This window comes from Sander vitreus, chromosome 23, assembly GCF_031162955.1.
Source record: "Sander vitreus isolate 19-12246 chromosome 23, sanVit1, whole genome shotgun sequence".
NCBI lineage: Eukaryota > Metazoa > Chordata > Actinopteri > Perciformes > Percidae > Sander > Sander vitreus.
In genome coordinates, this window is record NC_135877.1 from 11,799,086 (window position 1) to 11,823,766 (window position 24,681).

General features: G+C 38.3%; 1 protein-coding gene across 1 annotated transcript in view; it reads left to right on the forward strand.

Moving 5' to 3' along the window:
• grm8a (glutamate receptor, metabotropic 8a) overlaps positions 1-24,304 on the forward strand; it is a 406,688-nt gene extending 382,384 nt beyond the window's left edge. The window contains exon 15 of the mRNA XM_078242882.1: positions 21,615-24,304. Within this exon, the coding sequence (XP_078099008.1) occupies positions 21,615-21,809 (195 nt within the window). The 3' untranslated portion in view covers positions 21,810-24,304. The remainder of the gene's footprint in view (positions 1-21,614) is intronic.
• The last annotated feature ends 377 nt before the right edge of the window (positions 24,305-24,681 follow it).

Here is a 24,681-nt window from a genome sequence, read left to right on the forward strand (position 1 = left end):
TCCAAAGAAACACAGGCAGGCGTGCTAATGTTAATTACTAATTATCCCCTTGTTGACAGACAGTCATTCTCACACACATACAAGCACAGCTAGCTGATGATATCCCCGCACACACAACTGGGCATTAAAGTATTGCTTTGTAAGTTTGTTTGTGTGTGTTAGACAGCCCACCATCACTAATCTACATAATCAAACAAGCTTCCCCTAAACACATTCTGCTGCATTGTTCATCAACTACTCATTTAGTATTAATTAAGACCTGCTTTGTTTTTCCAAGTTGAATTTGATGATAGCAAATTCTCTTGAGGTTGCTTACCGCCTCTCTTTCCCTTCCTCCCTCATGAAGTTTCTCACTATGTCATCAGCAGCTAAACTTAAAGCAACCTCAGCAAGTCAGGAGAAGACTGTTTGTCAAAATGCTCACTATGTGGAGTTGCATCTGATGAAAAAAGACACTATGGTTCTGAAAGAGGAGATTGAGACCAATACCAAAAGTGACAACTCTTTCAACACAAACATTTAACGTTAAATTACAAAAGAAAGTGAGGCCTGGCAAACATATTTTCTTGGTAATCTTTCAATCCTTTTCAGGAGATTTGATACAAGAATGTATCACCACAAATATGCACACCACCAAGCAAACACACTGCTCAATAATAGCATACATATTTAAGGTGTGAATATAAGAACAGAGATTTTAATATTGTAAACAGGTGCTGAATAGCTTCCCAGGATATAAAGGAAAGAAAGAGTCTCTACACTGTACTGTGCTCCACATTCTATAAATATGTGGAAGCCAGAGCCTGAAACACTATGTGTATATATCTATTACTCTTATCATGCACAGAGCTGAATGAACACACCGACCATTACACCCGTCTATACTGTAGTAGTCTGTCATACATTGTGCATATAGAATAGATAAACCTGTGTTTTACATTGGAGTAAAGTTGCAGTTTGCATCATAACTGCAACAGAATACCACATTTTATTGTCCCTCTGTGTACAGTGTATGTATATTGTAAACTGAAGTGTATCTCTGCACAGGTGAGTGTGTGAGACAGAGAACAGTGTGCGATCGTGCGTGCTAAAAAATATACTCCCTTTCTCTCTGCAGTCAAGATGGCGCCAGTTTTGTGCGCTTAGGGTCCATCGTAGACTGTGGTTGTACTGGGCAGCTTCCAGGTATGAATGTGTAACTGTGTGAATGTGATCAGGGCGTTCCTGCAAAAAGAGAGGCTGCCTCTCACTGAGCTTCCCCTGAATAAATAAATGTTAAATAAAAAATAAAATAGTTCCACACTGAACTTTTTGACCGTTTTTAGGGTGTCATCCGGGTACTTTCAGTGCACTGACTTTGTGCGTTATCTACACTATATACATAAAACTAAATCTTTGAAGTGTGCAAGTAGGCGGTTTGAGACACAGCCTAAGTGTAGTGAACGTCATGTGGATTGATGAAAAGTTATATTTGCATAATGTTTTTATATTTTCTTTTGCTAACACTAGATATTTATACAGCTAAAAGCCATATTAAGCTTTACAAATAAAACGGTATCTGTGGCGTTCGCAAACATTAATTGACTTTAGCCTATCCGTGTTGCTAAATCTCATGAGAGTTTGTTGACAGAGACAAGTCTCAAACAAAGTTAATTTTCTCCTGATTTGTCCATCTGATGAATGCCATTTTAGTGTCAGATGTTTGGGAGATATGTGGCTTGTGAAAAATCGGTCCAATATTTACTTTGGTGACTAGGGGGCGAAAGAATCGATCATAATTTGTTTTCACATTCACTTCTCCCATTGGAATCAATGCACTCAGGAACTAAAGAGGCATTGCAGTGCAGACCCAGGTGACACAGATACAGGAAATTACTCTGAGTTGTATTTCATGAGCTTTTCATATGTAACGTAAAATCTTAATCTGAAAAGTAACTAGTAACTACAGCTGTAGCTGTAAAATGGCAATAACTCAAATTAAGTACAAAGTGCCTCAAAACTGTACTCAAGTACAGTACATGTAGTTACTTCCCACCACTGAGTGTAGTGCTGTAGTGTGCATCTAATCTACTATGCATTACTGATTTCTTAGAATTGAAGGGTTTCATAAACAGAAATGTAAACGGCACATACTCAAACTGTCCTATAATATTTGCACAGTACACACAGTGACAGCACCTGTACATATGGCACACATATTCTCACACATACATATGCACACACATGATCAATCTGTCAGATTAGATGTGTGTGCATGATTTGTTTGTGGAATATGCCTGTGAGATGTAGACGTCACAATCAAATGCCCTTCATGCCAGCCAACTATCAAATAAACTTATCTAACAGAGCAAGACACGTTCTGACTTAATAACAGCCATCGGTCTCCACGGTGTAAACACCCAACTCTCATTACATTTGTGTATGCTGCGTGAGCAAGTTAGTGTGTGTACCGTCTGTAAGGTATGAGTTTGCGTTGGAAAGGGTGTATGTCTGTGTCTGACAGTTGGAGAGAGTTGTGAGTTGGAAAGAAACAGACGATGACTTTCAATAATTTCATTTTAATCATACTGACCACATTTTTAGGCTCTCTCTTTTACAAATCATGTCTTCCTTCTGGGTCTTTTTGCATTTTGTCCTCTTGTCTTCCTCTGTTGCTTTTAGTATTTTATATTATTCTCTCTCCCTGCCATTTTTCTTTCTGTCTATCTTTTTACACTCCATTACTGCCAAATTCCCTTACTAGCATGTGCCCCCTTTGGCCTGAGTACTAGTGTATTCCCAGTCTTGGCAGAACCTCTGAAGGGCCATCGTGCCAGGCAGGCCAATATGACTGGCAGTAGCCAGGGTGGGCTGCTCCAAGTCCATCACTGGGACAGGGTTTTGCATGACTACAAACTCACTTGGGTGTGAAGCAAATGTCATCCCAGCTCTTTTCATTTCTCCCTCCACCTGTATTTCTTCCCAAATGTCTTGCACTGTGGTTTTTTGCTTTAAGCATCATTTGTTTTTCTGAGCTATGTGAGTCAGAAAAGCTGTATAAAGCTCTATGAAGGCGAGGATTGTAATGTGGAACCCCTGCTGTAAGACCTGCCTTTGCTTGATTTGGAGAATTAGAGGTTAGATAATAATAATTATGATGTGATGCTGATTGACATAGATTGCGAATTTGAAACAAGGAATGACAGCTGTTGGAAAGTAGATGGCATTTAGTTGAGCACATGCCTCTGTGAATATGCCAGTTTGGATTTTTTTAATGAGTTTAATAATTCCTCCATCACGTCCTGCAACAACAAGTGCAACATGACATTAGACATACCTGTTCAAAAGATGTTGCCACTTTCAAGCTTTTAATCAATTAATGCACACCACATTGCAATTCAGCACTATTTTTGTTCAATGGTCACGCTACTACTGCGACAATTTGGATACTTAATTCAGCTTTTCAGACATCCTGCCACAACACAGATAGACAGACTGGATAAAAATTAAGATTTTCCCTTTTTTTTTGCAGTAAATTCTTCCATGTATTGGTGGTCTATGATAACTTAATTATAGAAACGTTTTAATGTGCCAAAGACCTCCATTATTGTCTAAAAACTAAAAACTATTGAAAACTTTCTGAATCACACATAGCCTACACGCCCTGCCACAGTAATTACTCACCAGAGCACAAAATGTGTATCAATCCACCGCTAGAAATAGTTCCCAACAAATGTACCATTTAATCCTGTTTGAGTAATGTTCGCTTAAAACTACAACTAAGCTTGGGGTTGAGTGCTACTGACAGGGACGGAGGGAAGTGCACTTACACATTGTGTATAGTCGTGTCTCGATTTGTTGACGATAAGTAAAATATAGAATAACACAGCCCTATCCTTTAAATCCAGATGGGGAAAAAAGTTGATTAAGCTAAACATTTACAATTGTTCTGTTAAAATAAAAAAGTTTAGAATAAAAGTAAAATGTCAATGTGTGCTTCAGTATGTGTGCTTTAGTTTTGTGTAGATTTTCACCTGTATGTACTGTACATAAGCCCCCAGGGTTAAGATGTGAAAAGTTAGCAAAACATTTTGTTCCACATGCAGGCTCAATTTCTACTCTAGTGCAAAAGTACAGGAGCAGTGTAAAAGCCTTAATACATAATTCACCACCATCTGTCCACAGCACATGTCGTGTAATAAAAGCCTTGTCTTGTACCCTCTTTTCCTCCCTTGTCTCTATCTCTGCCGCTGTCGGTTTCTCTTGCTGCTGCATTCTTTTTTTCTTTTTCCTTTTCGTTCTTTCACTTTTGTTCTGTTGTTCTCATGTAGCCTGTGTGACAGACTGCCTCACACACCTTTAGGTCATTGTTCTGCCTCTTTAATTTCCATGCATGCTCTCTGTGTCTGTCTCTGTCTTGCACTCTTCCTCTCCCACACACAAAATATCTCCTCTCTTTCTTTCCCTTACTCGTTCTCCATTCTCCATCTGCTTCTCTCTTCCTCATCTGCTCATCCTTGGACCATTTCTCTCCAGCTCACTCTCTACAATATAATGCTGTCAACGACTCTCTATTTCACAACACATGGCTGTAGCAGCTTCACTCCACGTAGGTGTCAATTTGCATTTTTCACGACTCATCAGAGCTATTGTCCAGGACGGTGTATTCAATTTGTTCACGGGTCGGTCCACTTTAGCAGCGCTGTGCCAAGCTGTAATGACGTGCATCGACTACAGCCTCACAGTAGGGGATAGCCATGCCACGCCGCATTGCTGTGGTCCTGCTAGGTAGCAGGCCCAACCAGACGGTCTAATCGCTGTCCGACTATTTCTTCTGCAATGGAAAAACCCTATATGTCTCTCTGTGTGTAGGTGTGTGTTTGTGTGGTCTCAATCTCATCAGGTCTATTGTGGAGGCTGACAATGCAGTGACCCTGTGAATTAGTTTCTTTTGTAGTCCTTATAGAGTCAGAGGCTGCAGTATGTGGGTGGATAAGTGTCTGTCTATCTCTGTGTGTGTGTGTGTGTGTGTGTGTGTGTGTGTGTGTGTGTGTGTGTGTTTGCAGAGCAGCAGCCCTCTGTTAAGTCTACTTTACTAGGTTTAGTGCAGAGGCTCTTCATAGTAGCCCAGCCTCATGGGTGAAGAAAGGAGGAGGGAGAGGAGGAGATGGAAAAGAGGGGAAAAGTGGAAAGTAGAGAGGTGAATCACAGAACTGGAGAAGCCAGCTGTAGAGGTATTGGGACACATAAGCCGTTTTCTCATATCAACTCCAGACAATGTCTGATGAATCAGGTGTCCTGGTCATAGTTTCACACATGTAGCATACAACAGGAGATTGTCTGTGTCAGACGCATTCTCACTTACTAAAAATTAGGGCTGTCAGCACTAACGCGTTAATCGCGATGCGATTAAGGGCCGAGCATAATGCGTTCATTTTTTTTAATCGTATAAATCGCATGCCGCCATTTATTAATTTATTTTCACTTCACTCGGCTTTGCGTCGTGCCTAACAGACGTTACAGGCAACAGAAACATTGCTGCACGTGACACTAGTTAACACTATACTCGACAGCAGCTAACGTTAGCCTACCGCTAGCTAGTAGCTGGATTAAACACGGTTACAATGCTGACAGCTAACGCTAAACAGTGTAAAGTTTGTCTGTATTTCACTGTAGAGGATTCCGACACCTTGATGTAACAGTCTGCAGCTGCCGTTGTCGGAAAAACACAAATGGTGCGTTCAACGAAACTGGTAATTTACAGCATCGTGGTGCATTCAAAGTTGTTGTTAAATGCCCCTTTGCCATCTGGTGGTTGTTTTTGTCATTCAACAGCTATTTACTAGTGAAATAAGTTATTGTTATAGTGATTACATTATTATTAAACATTTAATTTTGACGATATGGCCTTAGCAATAAACAAGCCATTCCTTAATGTTGTTTAACTGTTTAGTACCGTTCTTAAAAAGTATTGGTTCAGGCACCGTTAAGGCACCGGTACCGTTTTAAAAGTACCACTTTAGCACCGGTATCCAAACCAAACAATACCCAACCCTAATATTGACTCTAGATTCAAATATGTGACTAGATTAAATATATAATAAACAAATACAAATCTTAAAGTCAAGTTCAAAAAGTAACTCTTTGCATTCATTTGATTCCCAAACAAGAGACACTGGTAAGAATTGCTTTCCATTGTTAATATGTACTTAAAAACAGTTCTGAAATGCAAAATAATAGAATTTTAATCATGTGATAAAACATGCGATTAATCGCAATTAACTATAGAAATTCAACGATTAATCGCGATTAAGAAAATGTAATCGTTTGTTAGCCCTACTAAAAATACTTTGTTTAGTTTAGACGAGGGGTAGAGCGAACAGGAGGCAGGACATGATAGGTCCCGTAGCCGGCTAATAATTTGATCATAAACAACCAAGTCTCTGTCGGTTTCTTGAAGTTTTCTGACGATTTCGTTGCACCTTACCGACAGATGTTCCTGAATCTTGTCGTCTCTCCAGTTAGACATTTTCGTTGCCGTCTTCCTGTAAATGACCCTTCTTCTTTACTCTTGAATGGCATGATAGAAATGTCATCAACACGACTACTCGCTCGCTCATCAAGATTTCTGTCCTGACCTTAAAGATAATAACATAATTACAGGTAATCATTTTAATATTAAGGATGCACCAAATCCAGATTTTTGGGGTTCGGCCGAATACCGAATCCACTGGTTAAGATTCTCCTGAAACCGAATACTGAATCCTACTCCCATCCTCAGTCCATTAATTCATTTTATTTTATTTTAACTGTAAAAATAAAGAATAGGCAACATTATGCCAGGAAGACAAGTGGGAAAAAACTTTTTTGTTCGGTGTAGGGCTAGCAAAGCTGGTAATGGTCGTCTGGTTAACACAAGTTTTTAGCTGTTTTGCTGTACCCGAAGTTGCTGCATTTTGGCTGCTGTCTGTAGATTCCTTCATGCACAACTCATATTCTTTCGGATGTTTCATACACAAATGTTTTAAAAACGGCGATGTTGTGTATTGTTTAGGGTCCTTGCCACAACAAGACCAATCGGCATTGCAAATTGAACATGTAGCTCAACTTGAATCGCCTTCTTTTGACTGAAAGTACTGCCAAACAACCCTTTTTCTGCATTGAACCACCCACCTACGTAAACACCTTCCTGTAATCAACGGCGGCATCATTATGTCAACCAGTGTAGCATGTGTAGTGCAAGCATAGCGTTCGGTGGAAAAAAAATTCTAAGGTTCGGCAGAAACCGAACCCCATCAAAAAGCCCAATATTCGGCCGAATCCTGGATTCGGTGCATCCCTGTTTAATATCTAATCGATCTCCTGTCTGCATGTCGAAGTGTCCTTAAGCAAGATACTGAACCCTGTGTTGCTCCCAATGGCCAGGCCAGCTGGCTACCATCCGCTACCATCAGTGTATGAATGTGTGTGTGAATGGGTGAATGAGAGGTGAATTGTAAAGAGCTTTGTCTGGTAAGGTAGAATATATATATATATATATATATATAGTTATAGTGCAATGTAGTCCATTTACCATTTACTTAATGGTAAATATTTCCTTACCTGATTATTACTTTAAATTAGTGCTGTCAGTTAAACGCGTTATTAATACCGTTAACACAAACCCATTTTAACGGCGTCAATTTTTTTATCGCGAGATTAACGTTCTTTTTGGCCTAGCAAACTTTGTCGTTTTTTTCACATGCTGTTGCAACAACTAGTAACATTAGAAAAACTACAACACCATACCGGATCTAGCTAGACCGGAACCAAAACAACAGGCACGCCGCACACACTTGTTTGGGCTTGCGAGCCGGCCAAAGAGAAGTAGGCTAACGTTACGTTTTGAGTGGATGGCGAGCGTGAGACGCCAAAATGGATGCCAATAAGATTCTGAATGGAAAGTTTGTCTGATCTGTGTTTTTTGTCATTGTGAACTGAGCTATCATCGCAGCATGATTCCCCTCTAATAGATTGTGTAGCTCTGAATGCAGCAAGAAGGTGCTGGAAGAAGTAAAAAGGCAGCAGGGAAACGGAAAACCCAGTATTGTTATCATAGGTGGAAATGTGTTGATTTCACACTGAGAGCTTTTTGTTTGTTTCTTTATATATTCTTTTTAAATTACAATTTGAAATAGCCGGGGATATGCTGCACCGCATTGTTTGGGTATTTTGAACGATTCAGTTTGAGGCTTTTGATTATTGCTGGATAAAAAATGTTTTGTGGCAGTGAATTGATGCCTTACATCAGTGAGAGCGATTTAATAGCAACACAATGTGGATTATTTTGGCAGATTATTAAACTTTGAATGTTCTCAATTTGTTATGAATTTTAACTTTTATTTTTGTATTACTCAGTGTTGTGTATGATTATGACAATGGCTTCATTGCATCACTTTGCAAATGGATTTCCCTTCAGACACTTATTGTTATTGCCATATACACTGCAAACAAAATTCATCATCATACTCCATAGTGCAAAAATAGGCTAATTTTATCCTGTAATCATGTATGAGCTGGTAGTGTGTTAAGACTGGATTTTTAGTTGAGCTGTGTATTTAGTTTGAACGATGGAGTATTAGGGCCAAAGTCAGAAACTTGTGTTAATTTCTCTGTCGAAGTAAACAGGCGAGAGCTGTCTGCCAGCTTTTATGTGTTAAATGAGGGATGCTGAGGACCTGAAGTTAAAGGATTAACCATTTTTTTTCAACAAATTATAATTAGAGATTTTAGGGTATTAAAATGAAAAGGAAACCAGAGGTGAGGAAAGTGCCACTGTGGTCTTAACACAAGGAATCATAGTAACTGTAGTTTCCAGCATGCACTATCAAAAAATGGCTAAAACATACACATGAAATCCAATTGACTTAAATCTAAGCATAGATTTGTCTCTCTTATATTATTGTGACTTTTTGTTCTCAACGTTTTACAGCTTTTTTTCTAAGATTTACATTTTTTTTCCCTCGATATATTACTTTTTACCTCAAAATAGTACAACTTTTTTTCTTGTAATATTGCAACTTTTTTCTCATAGCGTTATTTTTGTTGTATCAGTGGCTTAATACTCTGTCGTTGGTTTGCAGCGCAGACTGGGTTTAAAGAAAAGAGCCACAATGAGCAAAATTACATTTTTAAACGTTATAAACAAGTCACAAACGTTTATGACTTGTGTCATTAAGTGTCATTCGGTTTTTGTCCTGACAAGATGACATTGTTTGGGTTGTCTTGATTATGACAACTTGACATTAAACAAAGTGACATTACCAGAAGTTGTCTTGGTCATGACACGTTGACATTAAATTAGTTTGGGATGTCTTTGTAATGACAACTTGACATTAACCAGGATGACATTACCAGAGGATGTCTTTGTCATGACAACTTGACATACTGTCATCCTATTTAATGTCAAGTTGTCTTAATAAGGACATTCCAAAGAAATTTAATATCATGTTGGCATGACAAATACATCTTCTAGTAATGTCATCCTGGTTAATGTCAAGTTGTCATTACAAAGACATCCCAAACAAATGTAATGTCAACTTGTCATGACCAAGACAACTTCTGGTAATATCACTTTGATTAATGTCAACTTGTCATGACAAAAACCGAATGACACTTAATGACAGAAGTCATAAATGTTTCTGACTTGTTTATAACGTTTATGACACGTTCATGACAGTGTCATGTCATAGTTATGACAGTGTAATGTCACGATTATGTCGATATCTTCAAGTAAAGTGTTACCAGTAATAAATAAGATTGCATGAGCTATTATGTGGTAAGCAAATACAGTAGGGGTGGTGAAGTCCTGTAAGGGCAAAACAGGTAATCATCATTCATTCTTATTAAAGGAGTTTTGTACTGTTCTATTATTTGTCTTTACCCACTTAGTCATTATATCCACATTACTGATGATTATTAATCAAAAATCTCATTGTGTAAATATTTTGTGAACGCACCAACAGTCAACCTTACAATATCGTTGCGGTATCGATATCGAGGTATTTGGTGAAAAATATCGTGATATTTGATTTTCTCCGTATCGCCCAGCCCTAACGCAAATTACTATTCTTAACATTCGCAAACTATATTTGGTCTGAACATGTTCCTGTTTGATTTTCTCACTTATTCCCTTTTTCTGTTTGATTTATTTTTTCCTAAGCCATACCAAAATCACAGGGAAATACTTTTTTTTTTTCTTGATTTCTCCAGTCTTCCCTGGCCAGCTCCAAACCCAGTAATTTAGAGCTAGAGAGGGAAAAGTCTGTCGAAAAGGATTCATCTCTCCAATCCCCAAAGCCTTACATTTTATCGCCAGCTCTTTAAAAGCATGTTTAATGCGCTCCTCCAAATGGAGAATTGTCCTTGTAGATCACCACCTCACAATTCACTGCCTTCTTCAGGCCAATAGTGGTTTGTCTGTTTTACTTAAATTGCTTTTCGAATATATCTCCTTCTCCTGTGTTTAGGTACATGCATGCGTGTGTATGTGTGCATGCATGTGTAAGAGGTAGCGACAGATGTCTGAGTTGTTCTGGATCGGAGGAATCTAAAGGGGGTCAAGGAAAAGAACAGACCACATACATATTTAAAGAAGAAAGAATATTCGAGCATGCCATGTCCTTGTACTTTCATTATTATCCCTTCTTATTTATTTATTTCTTTCAGCAGGGAAACTGCAGAACTAAATCCCCCTTTATACAGATGTGAATTCCATTAAAATGATGTGAGGTTGCACAAAGTCAGATTTCTGACATTGCTCAAATCTTAAATAGTTTTGTGGGGTGATGGTCTGCCAGTCAAGGCTAGTATAGTGTGCTGTGTAAACATGCTCAGGACAGTATAGTTGCAAGTATAAAGATACCCTTTTCCATCTTGAGACATTACTTCTCCTCAATGATGGGCACTGGAAGGTCTACAGATGTGTTCCTCTCCAAGGTTAGTATCGGAACAATACAAATGTTGAATACTCAAGGTTTGATTGTCTGCAGGATTTCTCCTTAATCACGATGGCCTAGCACATTGCCAACTGTATTGTCCCCCTGTCCCGACTAAGATTGAGTTGTACCTGTTTTTACTTTAAGCACAGGGGGCATTATGTGTTCGCTAAACTGATACAGTAATACAATAGCACAAGGCATCCTCCCTTAACTTTTCCACTCTTCTAGGTCCATTCTGACCATACTTTGGTTAATTTAGTCTTTGGTTAAGAGTGCTGATTGGAAATTAATTAAAAATGGCAACTCAATATGCAGAACATGCAGGAATAGAGTTGTTGGAAAAGTGAGAAACTTCAAATTGAATGAGTCATCTGTGTGACCACATTCTGCTGCATTACAGTGAAAGCAACATAGTTAACTTTTACTTCAGAGAGCATGTGAGGAATTTGGAAAGAGGAAAAAGTCAGAGCAAGCATATTGGCTGTCCGTAACTGACTGGATTCATTACATCCCTCCCAGACACACAGCTGCTGATCAGTTGTGTGCAACAATTTGCCATCAAGTGACCCTGCGCGAGAAGGTGAAGCTGTTATACTGTGTAATAACCTGGAATGTCCAACATAAGGACATTTCTTTTGAGCAAAGTATGCAAATGTCCGCTCGGTTAGCCTACTTAACGTCACAAATCCCTCATCTTGCACCATTTTCTGAACCATAGCGGTTTTATTTATTTTCCCAAATTCTTTCAGTCTGTCCTTTCTTTCAACCCCTATTTTTGAACAACCTACACTCTACTACATCTTGTTCACGGTCCAAAGCTCCACGGCTGGTATGAGGGGGGAGGGGGGTGAGACTGTTAAAAATAAAAGAAACTCCTAAAAATAAAAATAAAAAATATACATACTCCCTGTCTAGGGATAAAGAATAAGCTGCATCCTATTGGAGTGTAGTCTTGGGCATGCTTGCTTTGGTGCTGCAGTATTCAACCCAAAGATGCACACTTAAGTACACACAACCATGTAAACAAGATATATATATCATATATAAACATACATACACACACACACACACACACATACATATATATACACACACACACATATATATATATATATATATATATATATCTCTCTATCTCTTTTATAATTTAGTCTGTTTACAAAGACTAAATTGTATTAACAAGGAGAAGTGAGGTTACTGTGTGTACTGTCATATTTTACTTTGCTAAGAAAGGTCAAGGTAATTGTTGAGAGCAGTTTTCTACATCACAATTGCATTGTGCTTCATATTCAGAAATGTAATCAGTGGTACGATCACAGCATCCCTACTTAACATTCAGTGCAGGTCCGGCAGAAAGGATTAGGGGAACTAAAGGGTAAATATATACAGTGAATCGGTAATAACATGAGCCAACAATGGAAACAGGGGCACATCAAGTCCCAGGGGATTTTCAGAGGGTGACGAACAAATATGCTGCATATCAACAGTAGATCTAAAAGGTGAAACTACGTGTAAACATCGTTTTTATTCATGACGCTTTATCCAATATCGTCCTTTTGTCGACGATCCCGTTGATGAAGAAGCTGTATTACTTCACAAAGAGTTAAATATATATCGGGAGATGACATTAAGGCCCGACTAATTGTATTTTCATTTCCAGATAACTACCTATTTGAGAGGTAGGTCTATCGTTTTTCTTCACAGTCGATCAGATATGTAGATACCTTATCCGTCCTCATATCACTAACATCCACCATCGTGGACATGCTCTACATCCCAGCAGATTCTTTGTGTCGCATTAAGTTTTTTGCAAACGGCAGTTTTCTTTACAACATTGGTGATGCGGAGCATATTAGTAAAGCCACTGTATGCAGAGCCGTCAGAAGAGTGAGACTCGCTCTGAAACTTTTTTTTGTTCCCTGGACACAAACCAGTGAGAGCCATTAAAAAGAATTAAATGATTATAAATTATAGTTCTGTTAATGACGTGCTGCAACCTCAGAATGGGATTAGTAGTAGCTTACTTTTTCGCCCGCAGGATTGCACCTAAATGAAATTATAGGTGTAATACCATTCCAGTTTTCACAAGTAATATAGGTTACCTGTGATTAAATATGAAATGAATACACTATATTAGAGCTTACGCATTGACTCGAGCAGCAATTTTCTCCCACACCAATTCTTGCGATTTGCCTTGTTGCTATTTTTAACTAAATATAAACTCACACATGTGCACACGAGTAGTTCCAGTTCCAGAAGGGTAAAGTATGCCGACCGATTTGTTTGTGGTTATTGCCATGGTGAATCGTAGTATCATGGCTCCATTCATGGTGCCTTTTTATTGTGGTGGTGCAGGAGCTTAACTCTGAGTGAACCTACTCCGAGTTGATTGAACCAACTCAAATCACCTGTTCTGGAACCGAAAACTCAGTTTCCCATCTCAGGGTAAGTCAACTCAGAGTTCAGGGTTAGACTCAGAGTTTGTTAAACCTCCTTCCTGAAACGGGCCCCAGCTCCCCAAATAGGTTGTGTGTTTGTTTTGAAGTGTGTTTAAGTCTTAGGTCTAAAACCAGCCTAAATACACAGGTCCAACCAGTTTTTATAGACCGGTTAATAACCATGAATAACATCTAGTGTTAACTCATCCTGCAAAACTGCTCGGAACCTCATGTTGGATAATGTTGTATATAAGTTATATAGTGATAAAAAGTCCTGAAAACGGTTCTCCTCCCGAAACTATTCTTTTATGTCACTTTAACTGTCACTTGTCCATAATTATTGCTGTTATTTTATTAGCGAGCCATGTACCACTTCAAATTGTGCAAGAGCACAAGAGCACAACCACACAATGCCTCAGTAAGCCTAGCCATTAGAAATGACATTTTAAAGCAGAGCAAAAGGACCTCTCTTTCAAATGGACTCATTTAAACTGCTTTGCTGTACTGCAGTACACTCATGGTTTATTTTACATCTATTTTTCCCCTCACCTTACATTGTCCTCTCTTTATTGTTCTTGCTCTATTTTCTTGCTTTTTTCCCTTTTTCCATCTCACCCTCTGCCTCTTGCACTTTCTCTGCTTTTACTGCAGGAAAACAACTTTTTAGGGAGTAGCTGAGGCCACATGAAAACACATGCACACAGTTGGATGGTGGGGCAGGTATCCCTTAAAAGCAGTGTTAAAAAGCACTTCAGCAGACAAAACACTTTGTCCACTTTCAGATCAGTCACAACATCAAACAAACTACTCCCTCGCCATGTTGTAGTACTTAGAACTTTGTCTGCATACACAAACTCTACATCATGTTATGACTCTCCAAACCTCCACCAGATGTACAGTGTGTGAGTAGGATCAAACTAAGTGTAGGTCAAAGTGACAGATTTTTATATTGTGTTCTGTTGTTGCAAAGTGCCTCTTAACTTCTGAATATACAGCATGTGTGTTTGTTGGCTGAGTCTGTTTCCCAGACTGGATCAGCAGTTGTCAAGCGTTCTGTCTGCAGGACCTGGGATCTCATTTATAAATGTGTCGTAATGCACAAAACGGGGCTGAAAATGTGCGTATGCCACTTCCCACGCAAAGGTTGTGATTTATAAAAAACAAACTTGACGGGAGAATGTGCGGTCTTCCACGCAAACTCTGACCCATGCGTACGCACATTTTGGAGACAATGGGAATTGGCGACGTAGATGGTGAGGTGGTGAACTGAAGTCAGACTGCAGAAAGTAGCCTACATGTGGGAATAACGATTACCCGTAATATGTTCAAGTATTGATGCCTCACGCACATTTTTTCACTCCATATCATCCACGTTATCATGAAGATTAAATCCAGCAGTGTTATTTGCACTTGCACTGAGTTAGAATTGTTCCATAAACACCTTGTAAAATCCAATTCAAATCTTTAATAAAAGAAATTTGTTCTTAAAGGGATATTTTGCCGTTGGAAAGATGAATTTATCTTTAAATTGGGTCATTTATGTAGTAGAAATGTGAATTTTTTTTAGAAATTGGTGGCTTCTAGGCCGAGAAAAGCCATAAAATGTGTTTTTGGCTCATGTGGATGAAAGACACCAAATCCCAGAATGCATTTGCTTTGCTGCTTTAGAGTCCATTCCCAAGCCACGCCTACCGTTTACAGACAGACAGACAGTGAGATGGTCAACTCAACTCAAGTGTGTTTTATTGTCATTTCAACCATATACATGAAACAACGTTTCACCGTGGCTCAAGTGGTGTTACACATTTAAAATATATAAAAACGACATACGAAACAGGCTACATTTAGTGCACACACATTATAGGCTCCGTAAAGTTCAGCTAACGTAGGGTGACCAGACGTCCCGGTTTGACCGGGACAGTCCCGATTTGACCGGGACAGTCCCGATTTTCAGTTGCGTGTCCCGGTTTACACCAACCACTGTGAAATTGTCCCAGTTGTCAGCGATTACATAGCCGACGTAGTCTTATTATAGCTCGATAATTAACTAAACTCATGTAGAAAGACTAATAAAGCGTCCAGGGTATGATGTCAAAATAGGTAACACACAGGCCAAAATATGGACATTTATATTTAAATATGGAGAACCCTGGCTTTGGCATTGTCAGAAAATATAGTATTTCAACTTAGCATGTTTCCTTAATATCTATTCTGTTGAAATATTGTGGACATTTCTTCAATAAATGTATTACATATTCAAGTTTAAATTTTTTCTTTCAAGTTTTACTCGAGTACTGTACTTATAATTACATTAAATTACTTATAATTTGTTTTCACCCCACTTTCTACTTATACTCCACTGCATTTATATGTAAGCTTTAGTTACTTTACAAATTAATATTGTTACACACAAAACATTCAAAGAGTTCATTATTATCATACAACTTGTGCATAATGATGTACCCACCTTACCTAATGCTTTAGTTGATGTGTTGTTCATGCATGTGCATGAGGTCATGAATGAGAGGCTATAAACTCATGTCAATTCCTGATGATTCATAAGATATAAATGAATGAAGTAATGTACAAATCATGAATTAATTCATGCATGAAATGCTAAACTGATACAGTAATACAATAGCACAAGGCATCCTCCCTTAACTTTTCCACTCTTCTAGGTCCATTCTGACCATACTTTGGTTAATTTAGTCTTTGGTTAAGAGTGCTGATTGGAAATTAATTAAAAATGGCAACTCAATATGCAGAACATGCAGGAATAGAGTTGTTGGAAAAGTGAGAAACTTCAAATTGAATGAGTCATCTGCGTGACCACATTCATAATTCATGTACACTTACCGTAAAGTCTTACCATAACTTTAGTTCAAGCCTGTGGCAGCAGTTCCAAATAATTTGTTTAGTGCCATGCAATGAAAAATACCTTTTCACAAAGTTTTTCACAAGTTCAGTGGGTGCATTTTCCAAAAGAATGCTTTAATTCTGAAAAAATAAAGTTGGTCCCACAAAACTCACTCAGTGTCTTTTAATATTATTTCTTAGATATGTAAGCTACATACCAAGAAAATTCATGAATATTAACTGAGATACCCCATTATGTTGTGAGCAGTAGGCATACGTGCACGCCCGCCGATAGGGGGGGGACAAATGGGTCTGTTGTTCCGGGCCCAGGGTAGGGGGGAGGCAGAACTGGGCCCTCATTAAATTATGGAATCATTTAAAAAAAAAAAAATAATTTAAATAGGCCTATTTGTGGAAACAATATGTAATATTTGAGTTACATAAAGGCTTTTTATTTGTTTTCTTCCTAATTGTCCTTGAAATAGTGGTCAAGAACCCCCCCACCCTCAACACAAAAATGGTTTGGCCACTGATCAAAATTTGATGTTGTCATTTGATTTGAAGTTCAGTACGCTCAAAATGTCCGGTCAGCACAAGTCCAGTGCTCAGAAAAGGAAAGAAAAGAGAAGAAGAAAATGGAGGCCTTAGAGATTTTCTAAACAAATATTTAGAAAAAGGTGGTGACGGTGAAGTATTAGTACAGTACAGTATTAGTTGTAACGATTGCGCGAGAGCTTAACGGCTGTATTTCCAGACTTTGACATTTGATGATATATGCACAGTATTAAAAACCCGGAACTAAAACTGGGACACTTTGCGCATGACTGTAGTGCTCGTGCACGCACACGCTTTTTAACGTGAACATGTGCCAGCCCAGGTCAGACATAGACACAGACAGATTAGGCACAATTTTGCAACAGCACGTTGGCAGGGCAGCTGACAGTCTTGCCTGGGCCTGGGACGAGATAATCTCGTTATCGAAGAGCACGAGCACTACAGTCATGCGCAAAGTGTCCCGGTTTTAGTTACACTGAGTATAAACACAGCCGTAAATTTGCATGGAATGTAGAATGGTTTAACATTTAACAGTCACAAACTCCACCAGCAGTTAGCAGTTAGTTGGATACAAATCACCCCATTTCTGCACCTGTCTGTATTAACACAGCCCACTTCCACTAGTCTTACCTGGTGACAGAGCAGTAGGCCTGGAAGCTGGATAGTCCGGTACACTGTTGTTCAGCCATGTTTCCATAACAACAAAAACACAGCAGAACTCGCGTTGGGAGTTTCGTTGAAGTTGGATGTAGTCCAGTTTGTTGTCTAATGAGCGGACACTTGCAAGCAGGATTGATGGAACAGGTGGCCGGCTAGCGTTAGCTTTCCACCTAGCTCGCCTCGACCTCCTGCACACTGCTGTCGTGGTCCCTTTCCCCGGCTAGCAGCATCGGGCGACACTGCAGACTGAGGTGCTGGTCTCCGTAGCAGGTGAAGCTTGCGTAGTGTGTCGAGTATTCCGTTTTTAATAAAGGGTCCTGCATATTCTCCGATCTGAACCAATGTATCCCGGTGGTACACATGTGCGGTAGTTTGAATGCACATAATTGTTGTAAAAGTTTTCTGCTGAAAAGAGGTAGCCAATTTAGCGAAAATTCAAGATGGCTGACACTCGTTTTGCTTCGGCAAGCTTCGGTTAAAGACGACAGTCCAACCCCCTATGGGCGGGTTGAAAACATGCGGAAGGAGCTCCTACTACTGGCTGTAGTCCATTGCCTCTGGGCAAAAAATATTCCAATGATGCAAAAATCGTTGTTTTACGTCATCGAAAGATTTTTTCCAGACCCACAATACAGACATCTCTCGTCTCAGGGGGACATGAGGGAGAGAAGCACAGTCATTCGAAAATACTACCATGTTTCTACTGATACAAAGCTTAATGCTAAATCGGTGAAGTATCCCTTTAATGTTTAATCGGCGCTGTCTCACTGTCATATTGTCCGCTACAGAACGCAGGAGGAGGAGATGGCCCAACTCCATTGAATACAGGATAGCATCAAATACCCTAGATAACGGCAGAACGCAGTGTAAATAACTAAATATATGTCTTTAATACTGTGCATATATAATCAAATGTCAAAGTCTGGAAATACAGCCGTTAAGCTCTCGCGCAATCGTTACTACTAATACTGTACTAAAAAACAACTGTACTGTACTAAAAAACAACAAAAAAAGAAAAGTGTGATTGCCTATTACACTTTCGTCTTCAAATTGTATCTCGGGGTGGGGGATACCACTAGTTGATGCTGTGATTTTGGCAAGGTGTTATCAATCACTCTAATTGTTGTAAATATATAAATACTGCAGTGACCCCCGTGCGTAATGCTGAATGATGGCACTGCAGGAGTACTTCAATTCTTCAATGAAAGAATCAGGAGAGAAAGAGACGTCAGGGACCATGATGAATACTGGCTAATATGCCGATTTAAATTCCCTAAAGCTGAGCTCTTGGATCTATGTACTGAATTGGGTCCAGTAGAGAGGGCAACATGCCAGAACCGTGCCATCCCGGTCCAAATACAGGTCCTCGCCACTCTGGGGGCAACCGACTGTTTCCAAATATTATATATAATCTTCACCTTTATCACTAAGGCTTGTTTGGATATAATATATAGTTCTGTTAAATCTTATCACATAGGTCTGGTATATCGAAGCCGTTTTGGACAGTATTATTAATATAGGTAGTCATACATCAGGTTTCCCTACACTGTGCGAGAACAGGCCAAAATTATAATTCAATTTGCAGCAATTCCCGAGCGTCTGAGAAGTTTTTTGCTTTTTCCCCCGCCAGTCATGATGATTCGGCGTAACAAAAGAACAACTGCCAGGGTCATTAACATACTGATCAGCATTCATGAGGTGCTTTGCATTGACTATTTCCTGTTTAAAAATGGGCGTGTACAGGACTAAATAAGAGGCTGATTCACGTACGCACACTTGTGGGTAATCTGTGATTTATAAAGGGAACATTGCTTACAGGTATATGTACGCACAGTTTTATAAATCGGATGTTTGCCAAATGTTTTTTGGCGTACGCCATTTTTGGCTTTTGGGCATATGTACACTTTTAGTAAGGATCCTACACACAGTTTTATAAATGAGACCCCTGGTTGTTATATAATATCATATTCAGAGTGGTAATCACCTACAACTAAAATTAATGTTTAGAAATTTGATTTTCAAATATTGACAGAAACGCTAATACTTCAGATGTCGCAGTATCCCGACAAAGACATGTCTGGGTATGTTTTCTGGTATAAGCAAAAGTTAATCTTAGAAAAGCAGTGACACATTTCCAATTTTCTCTCTGGCCCAGAGAGGTGATGTGGGAGGGATTTATATAGGAGGGTGAGATTGGCTAAGAGGAAGGACCCAACAGAGGGACAAATGCTGAATGCACATGAGAGGATGACTCAGTGCTGAATGACGTGTGTGAAAATGAGGAAGATAGGGTGTGAACAATATAGAGAGAAAATAAGAGAACAAGAGAAAGATGGACAGAGCTGCAGAGAATAAGAGAGGCACAACCAAAAGGTGGTTTCCAAACTAAATAAAAAGTCTTCCTCTTTTTTGCAAACAATGCTGCGTGTGAGACTGTGTGTGCGAGGAAGAGTTAGATAAGTAGCAAAGAGATAAAACACCAGAGAACAATGAAAAGATCATGCAAGATAATAAGAGGCAGTGTCCAGTGGCTCAGTAGATGACAGGATAAGGGAGAGCAACACCTCCGTCCATGCACAAGACTTCCAGGACACAAAGGCCACTTATACAAAACACATGGTCATGAACACATCCGAACTGCACGCATCTCATATCAAGCACTCTCCTTGAATGTCTGCATGTTGCCCTTATGGGTTGGAAATAGAGGTCCTTCGTTCATGTGCGGCACTCCTGTTCTGTGTGTGTTTTGTTCTTAACGCCTTACTCCTTTTTTCTCCCTCCTCCTCCTCTCCACTCAAAAATTCAGTGGTGCCAAATGCAGAACTGTGTTGTTAAAATAGAACCAACCTCTGACAGGGATTATGAATAAGTGACAATGTCATGGATTTGAAACCACACATAAAATAATAATGAAATGTTTCTTGTTTTTTTAATTGTATGCTCGTGAGAAGATGTGGCTTTCCTGTCCAGAATGATGAAAAACTTGAAGGGGGAGACACATTTTCATGACACAAGTTCATATTTTGGAGTTTCTTTAAAGATATTATAAAACTGACTAAATTCAATTCTAAACAATAATATATCAAGATGTGAAAGTACTGCGATGAATGGAACATCTGTGCTAGAGGCTATGAAGATTTACTTCTATTACTTTAATGGATCTATTGTGACCACTGTGTTTAAATGATATATAAACTACTTCTAAGATCAGTTAGTCAAGCTTTATTTATTCATGTAGATTAACTGATATCAAGATCACTCTTATAATAGAGACTATGCATACATCACAAGTCTTCATGTTACTGATGATATACATTTGGGGGGATGGTTTTAACAGACCAACAAAATCATCTTGTTTAATGATAATTTGTGAAGAATGCAAATAATGTTAATAACTTCACAACATCATCACACTGATAAGTTAAGCACAAGATCTTGTAAAAACATCCACCACAAAAACATCAAACTACTGGGGTAAGACAATGTAAGCTAGTTAACGCAGCAGAACATCATTTTGTGCAGTCTTTTTTTTTTTCTTCTTTTTTTTATCTGATAAGTGGTTGTCTGCCATATGACCTCATAAATGTGTTCCCAACAGTATCCGATGGCATACAACCTGAAACAATAATTTAAAAAAACGATCAAGCTGGTCTTCAGTGGCAAGTACTCGGAACATTTAGACAACTGAAGAAGGCAGCACATTACAAATGACATGGGGGTATCTGTTTTATCACCATTGTTCTTAAGAAGGCTTCGACAGAGAATTAAGTTTCAAATTTTATAACCCAACTCTGAATACCAACGTCTGGGTTGTTTATTTTCAATTATTTGCAAATATACAAAATTAAGTAGTACAAACCGTGTAGAAAATAACAGTGCCACATACACAGAAATATACTATGTGCCACACAGACACAGGTCTAAAATATTCTGTCAGAGGTACACCTAACAAAACGCTGAGTCCACATATCTACTGTATGTCCACAAGTTTCGCTAACAACTCACAGAGCTACCCTGATATGGATAACAAAAATCTGTGAATTACTATATGCTAACCCTAACCAACATTCTCTTATTTTCACTCTCTGACCACATTTATACTTTACAGGTTTTCTGTATTTTTTGTTTGTGTCTTTTTATTTCTTAGATGGAGAGGTCCATACCAAGTGCTGCTAACCACGAGAACCGCCCTGAGGGTGGAATGAAAGCCAGAATGGATCTATGCTACAAGGTGTGGGAGAGATCCACACAGGGGAAACAAGGACATGAAAGATGCCAAAAAGCAGTTGTGGCCAGGCGATTCTCCTATGCAGCCATGTTTCTCCTCCTTGGCTCAGGCTAAAATACTCTCATCCATAGAAATGACAAAGCGAGAAGATCACCTGAGCATGAGGCCTCAGTTGATTGCAATACAGACAAGTATTCTGATCTTTTACAAACTAATCGGAGTGCTTTGACTATAGCACCTTTGAAGGACAAAACCAACCTTACTTAAGAAGACAAAGTTTGTTACTGGACATCAGACGATTGCAACGTAAGAAACAAAGGTTTTATGAAACTGCTAGTCTGGCTATGCAAATGATGGTAGACTATGCCAGTAACAGAAGTACTACTAACTGTTGGGTATGTCAACAATTGCCAACTTCAACTTACTCACCAATGCTGACTCCAGTTCCATTCACCTTAGCAGATTGGGACATGTTTCACTGGTATGATTTGGGTAATGAGTTCAACGAAACTAACCAAGGTTGTTATTTTTCAGGTAATCACTTACCTCATATACAAGATTCACAAAGGGAAGCAAATCATTTTATCGTAAAAAAAGGCATAGTATAGTATGTTGAAAAAAGTAACAAAATGTCATAGTATAGTATGTCAGAAAAAAGCAATAAGTCAAAGTATAGTATGTCAAAATCATAAAAAGTCATACTATATGCAGTGTCAAAACGTGATAGTATAGCATGTTGAAAAACCCCATAAAAAGTTATACTATAAAATGTCAAAAAACCTAAAACAGTCATACTATAGCATGTTGAAAATTTTTTATTATGGATAATCAGGGCACAGAAAACGCAGATGGTTAAAGGGGCGCTATGCAGTTTTGGCCATTTCTTCGCTGTTTTCTTTTGCTTTTTGCTCGCAGGTTTCTCTATAGAGCTCCCCCTACAGCTTCGGAATAGATATTTGGCAGCTCCTATGTTTACTTGTGTCTGACTCCTCGCTCGATCAGTCTGCCGTTTCCTCTTTCTCTGTTCTACGACAAAGCTTTCCTAGCTTTCTGCTTCTTTTTTGCTACCTTGTTAGCCGGTTCTTGAATGGGCGTATGTGTGCAGTGCCGTGAAGCAATTCGTTACATCGCGAGACCTGACACTGACACTATGTATAGTATGTTGAGAAAAAAAGCAACAAAAAGTCAGTATAGTATGTCGAGAAATGTCATAGTATAGCATGTCAAAAAAAAGCAATAAAAAGTCATAGTATAGCATGTCGAAAAAATGTCAGTATAGTATGTAGAAAAGCAACAACAAAGTCACAGTCATACTATTGTATCTCGAAAAAAATTCATAGTATAGCATGTTGGGAAAAAAAGTCGTAGTATAGTATGTTGAAAAATGTCGTTAAAAAGTCATTATTACATTATAGTTTGTCGGTAAACAAAAATCATAGTATATTTTAAAAAAATAGTAAAAAACTCATACTCTAGTGTGTCGGGAAAAAAAAGTCATAGTATGTGAAAAAACAACCTAAAAAAGTTAAACTATAGCATGTCGAAAAAAGCAATAAAAAGTCATAGTACAGCATGTCTAAAAAATATTATATTATAGTATGTCGAAAAACGTCATAGGATAGTCAAATGTATGAATGTAAAACTATAGCATGTCTAAAAAAGCAATAGTCATAGTACAGCATTTCGAAAAACATAAAAAAAAAAGTCATAGTATGTCGAAAAAGTCTCTGATTTTGTATGTCCAAAAAAAATATCATTAACGTCATACTATAGCAGGTCTTAAAAAAAGTTATATTATAGTATGTTGATGCTTTTTTTTGACATACTATAATAGTATGTTGATGCTTTCTTTGACATACTATAATATAACTTTTAGCCATAGTTTGTTGAAAAAAGTCATAGTATAGTATGTCGGGGAAAAAAACAAAAAGGTCATAGTATAGACGTCGAAAAGACGTCAAAATACAGTATGTTAAAAAAAATGTCAAGAAAATCATAAAAAAAGTCAGTATAGTATGTTGTAAAAAGTAATATTATAGTGTATCGAAAAAAATCTATTGTGCAAAGATGAATATAATAATGATTGTAAGTAAACCATTTGTATCTCAGTAAAGAGCTCAGATACCAATATGCTGAAGACATCGTATGGTTTAACTTAGAAGTCTGCCAGAGATCTTACCTATTTCGCAAGTCACTTTTCTTCAAGTAGTGTCCTGTTAGCCACAGGGACATACCTCTTTGGTGCACGTAGATTGATGTTTTCACTTTATGATCAACAACAGGGGGAACTGTGGTAGAAACATTATTACACAAAAATGTATTTATTGTATTTGCACATTGTCATGGTTTGACATTTTGAGAGACTTCAGAGTCCTTCACAATTGGTATGCTTTATGAGGACCTTGTCCTCTTATCTTAGACTGGACCAAGGGTTACGTAACATTGTTTTGCCTCCTCCATGGTGGTGTGATTATGTGTGACATGGGACATGCTGTATAAAGCGGAGAAAAGAAAATGTACCTTTTTTTGGAATGTCTGTCCAAGTATATGTGCTATACTAAGTTCTGCTCTGATCTGTCAGATCTGTGTTGTAATAAACTTATATATTCAAGCAGCAAACCTGAGGCTCAATGAGTTATTCTTTTATTCAGCAAAGTGAAGATTGAAGTTTTCTACACCAGTCATGAAAAAGTCATAGTATAGTATGTCAAAAAAGTGATTTAAAAGCCATAGTATAGAATGTCAAACAAAGTGAGAAAAGCCATATTCTAGTATGTCGAAAAAAGTGGATCAAAGGTCATAGTATAGTATGTCAAAAAAAATTATGAAAAAGCAATAGTTTAGTATGTCGAAAAAAGAGATAAAAAAAAGCCATAGTATAGTATGTCGAAACAAGCCATAGTATAGTATGTTGAAAAAAACGATAAAAAAGCCATAGTATAGTATGTCGAATCAAGCCATAGTATATTATGTCGAAAAAACTGAT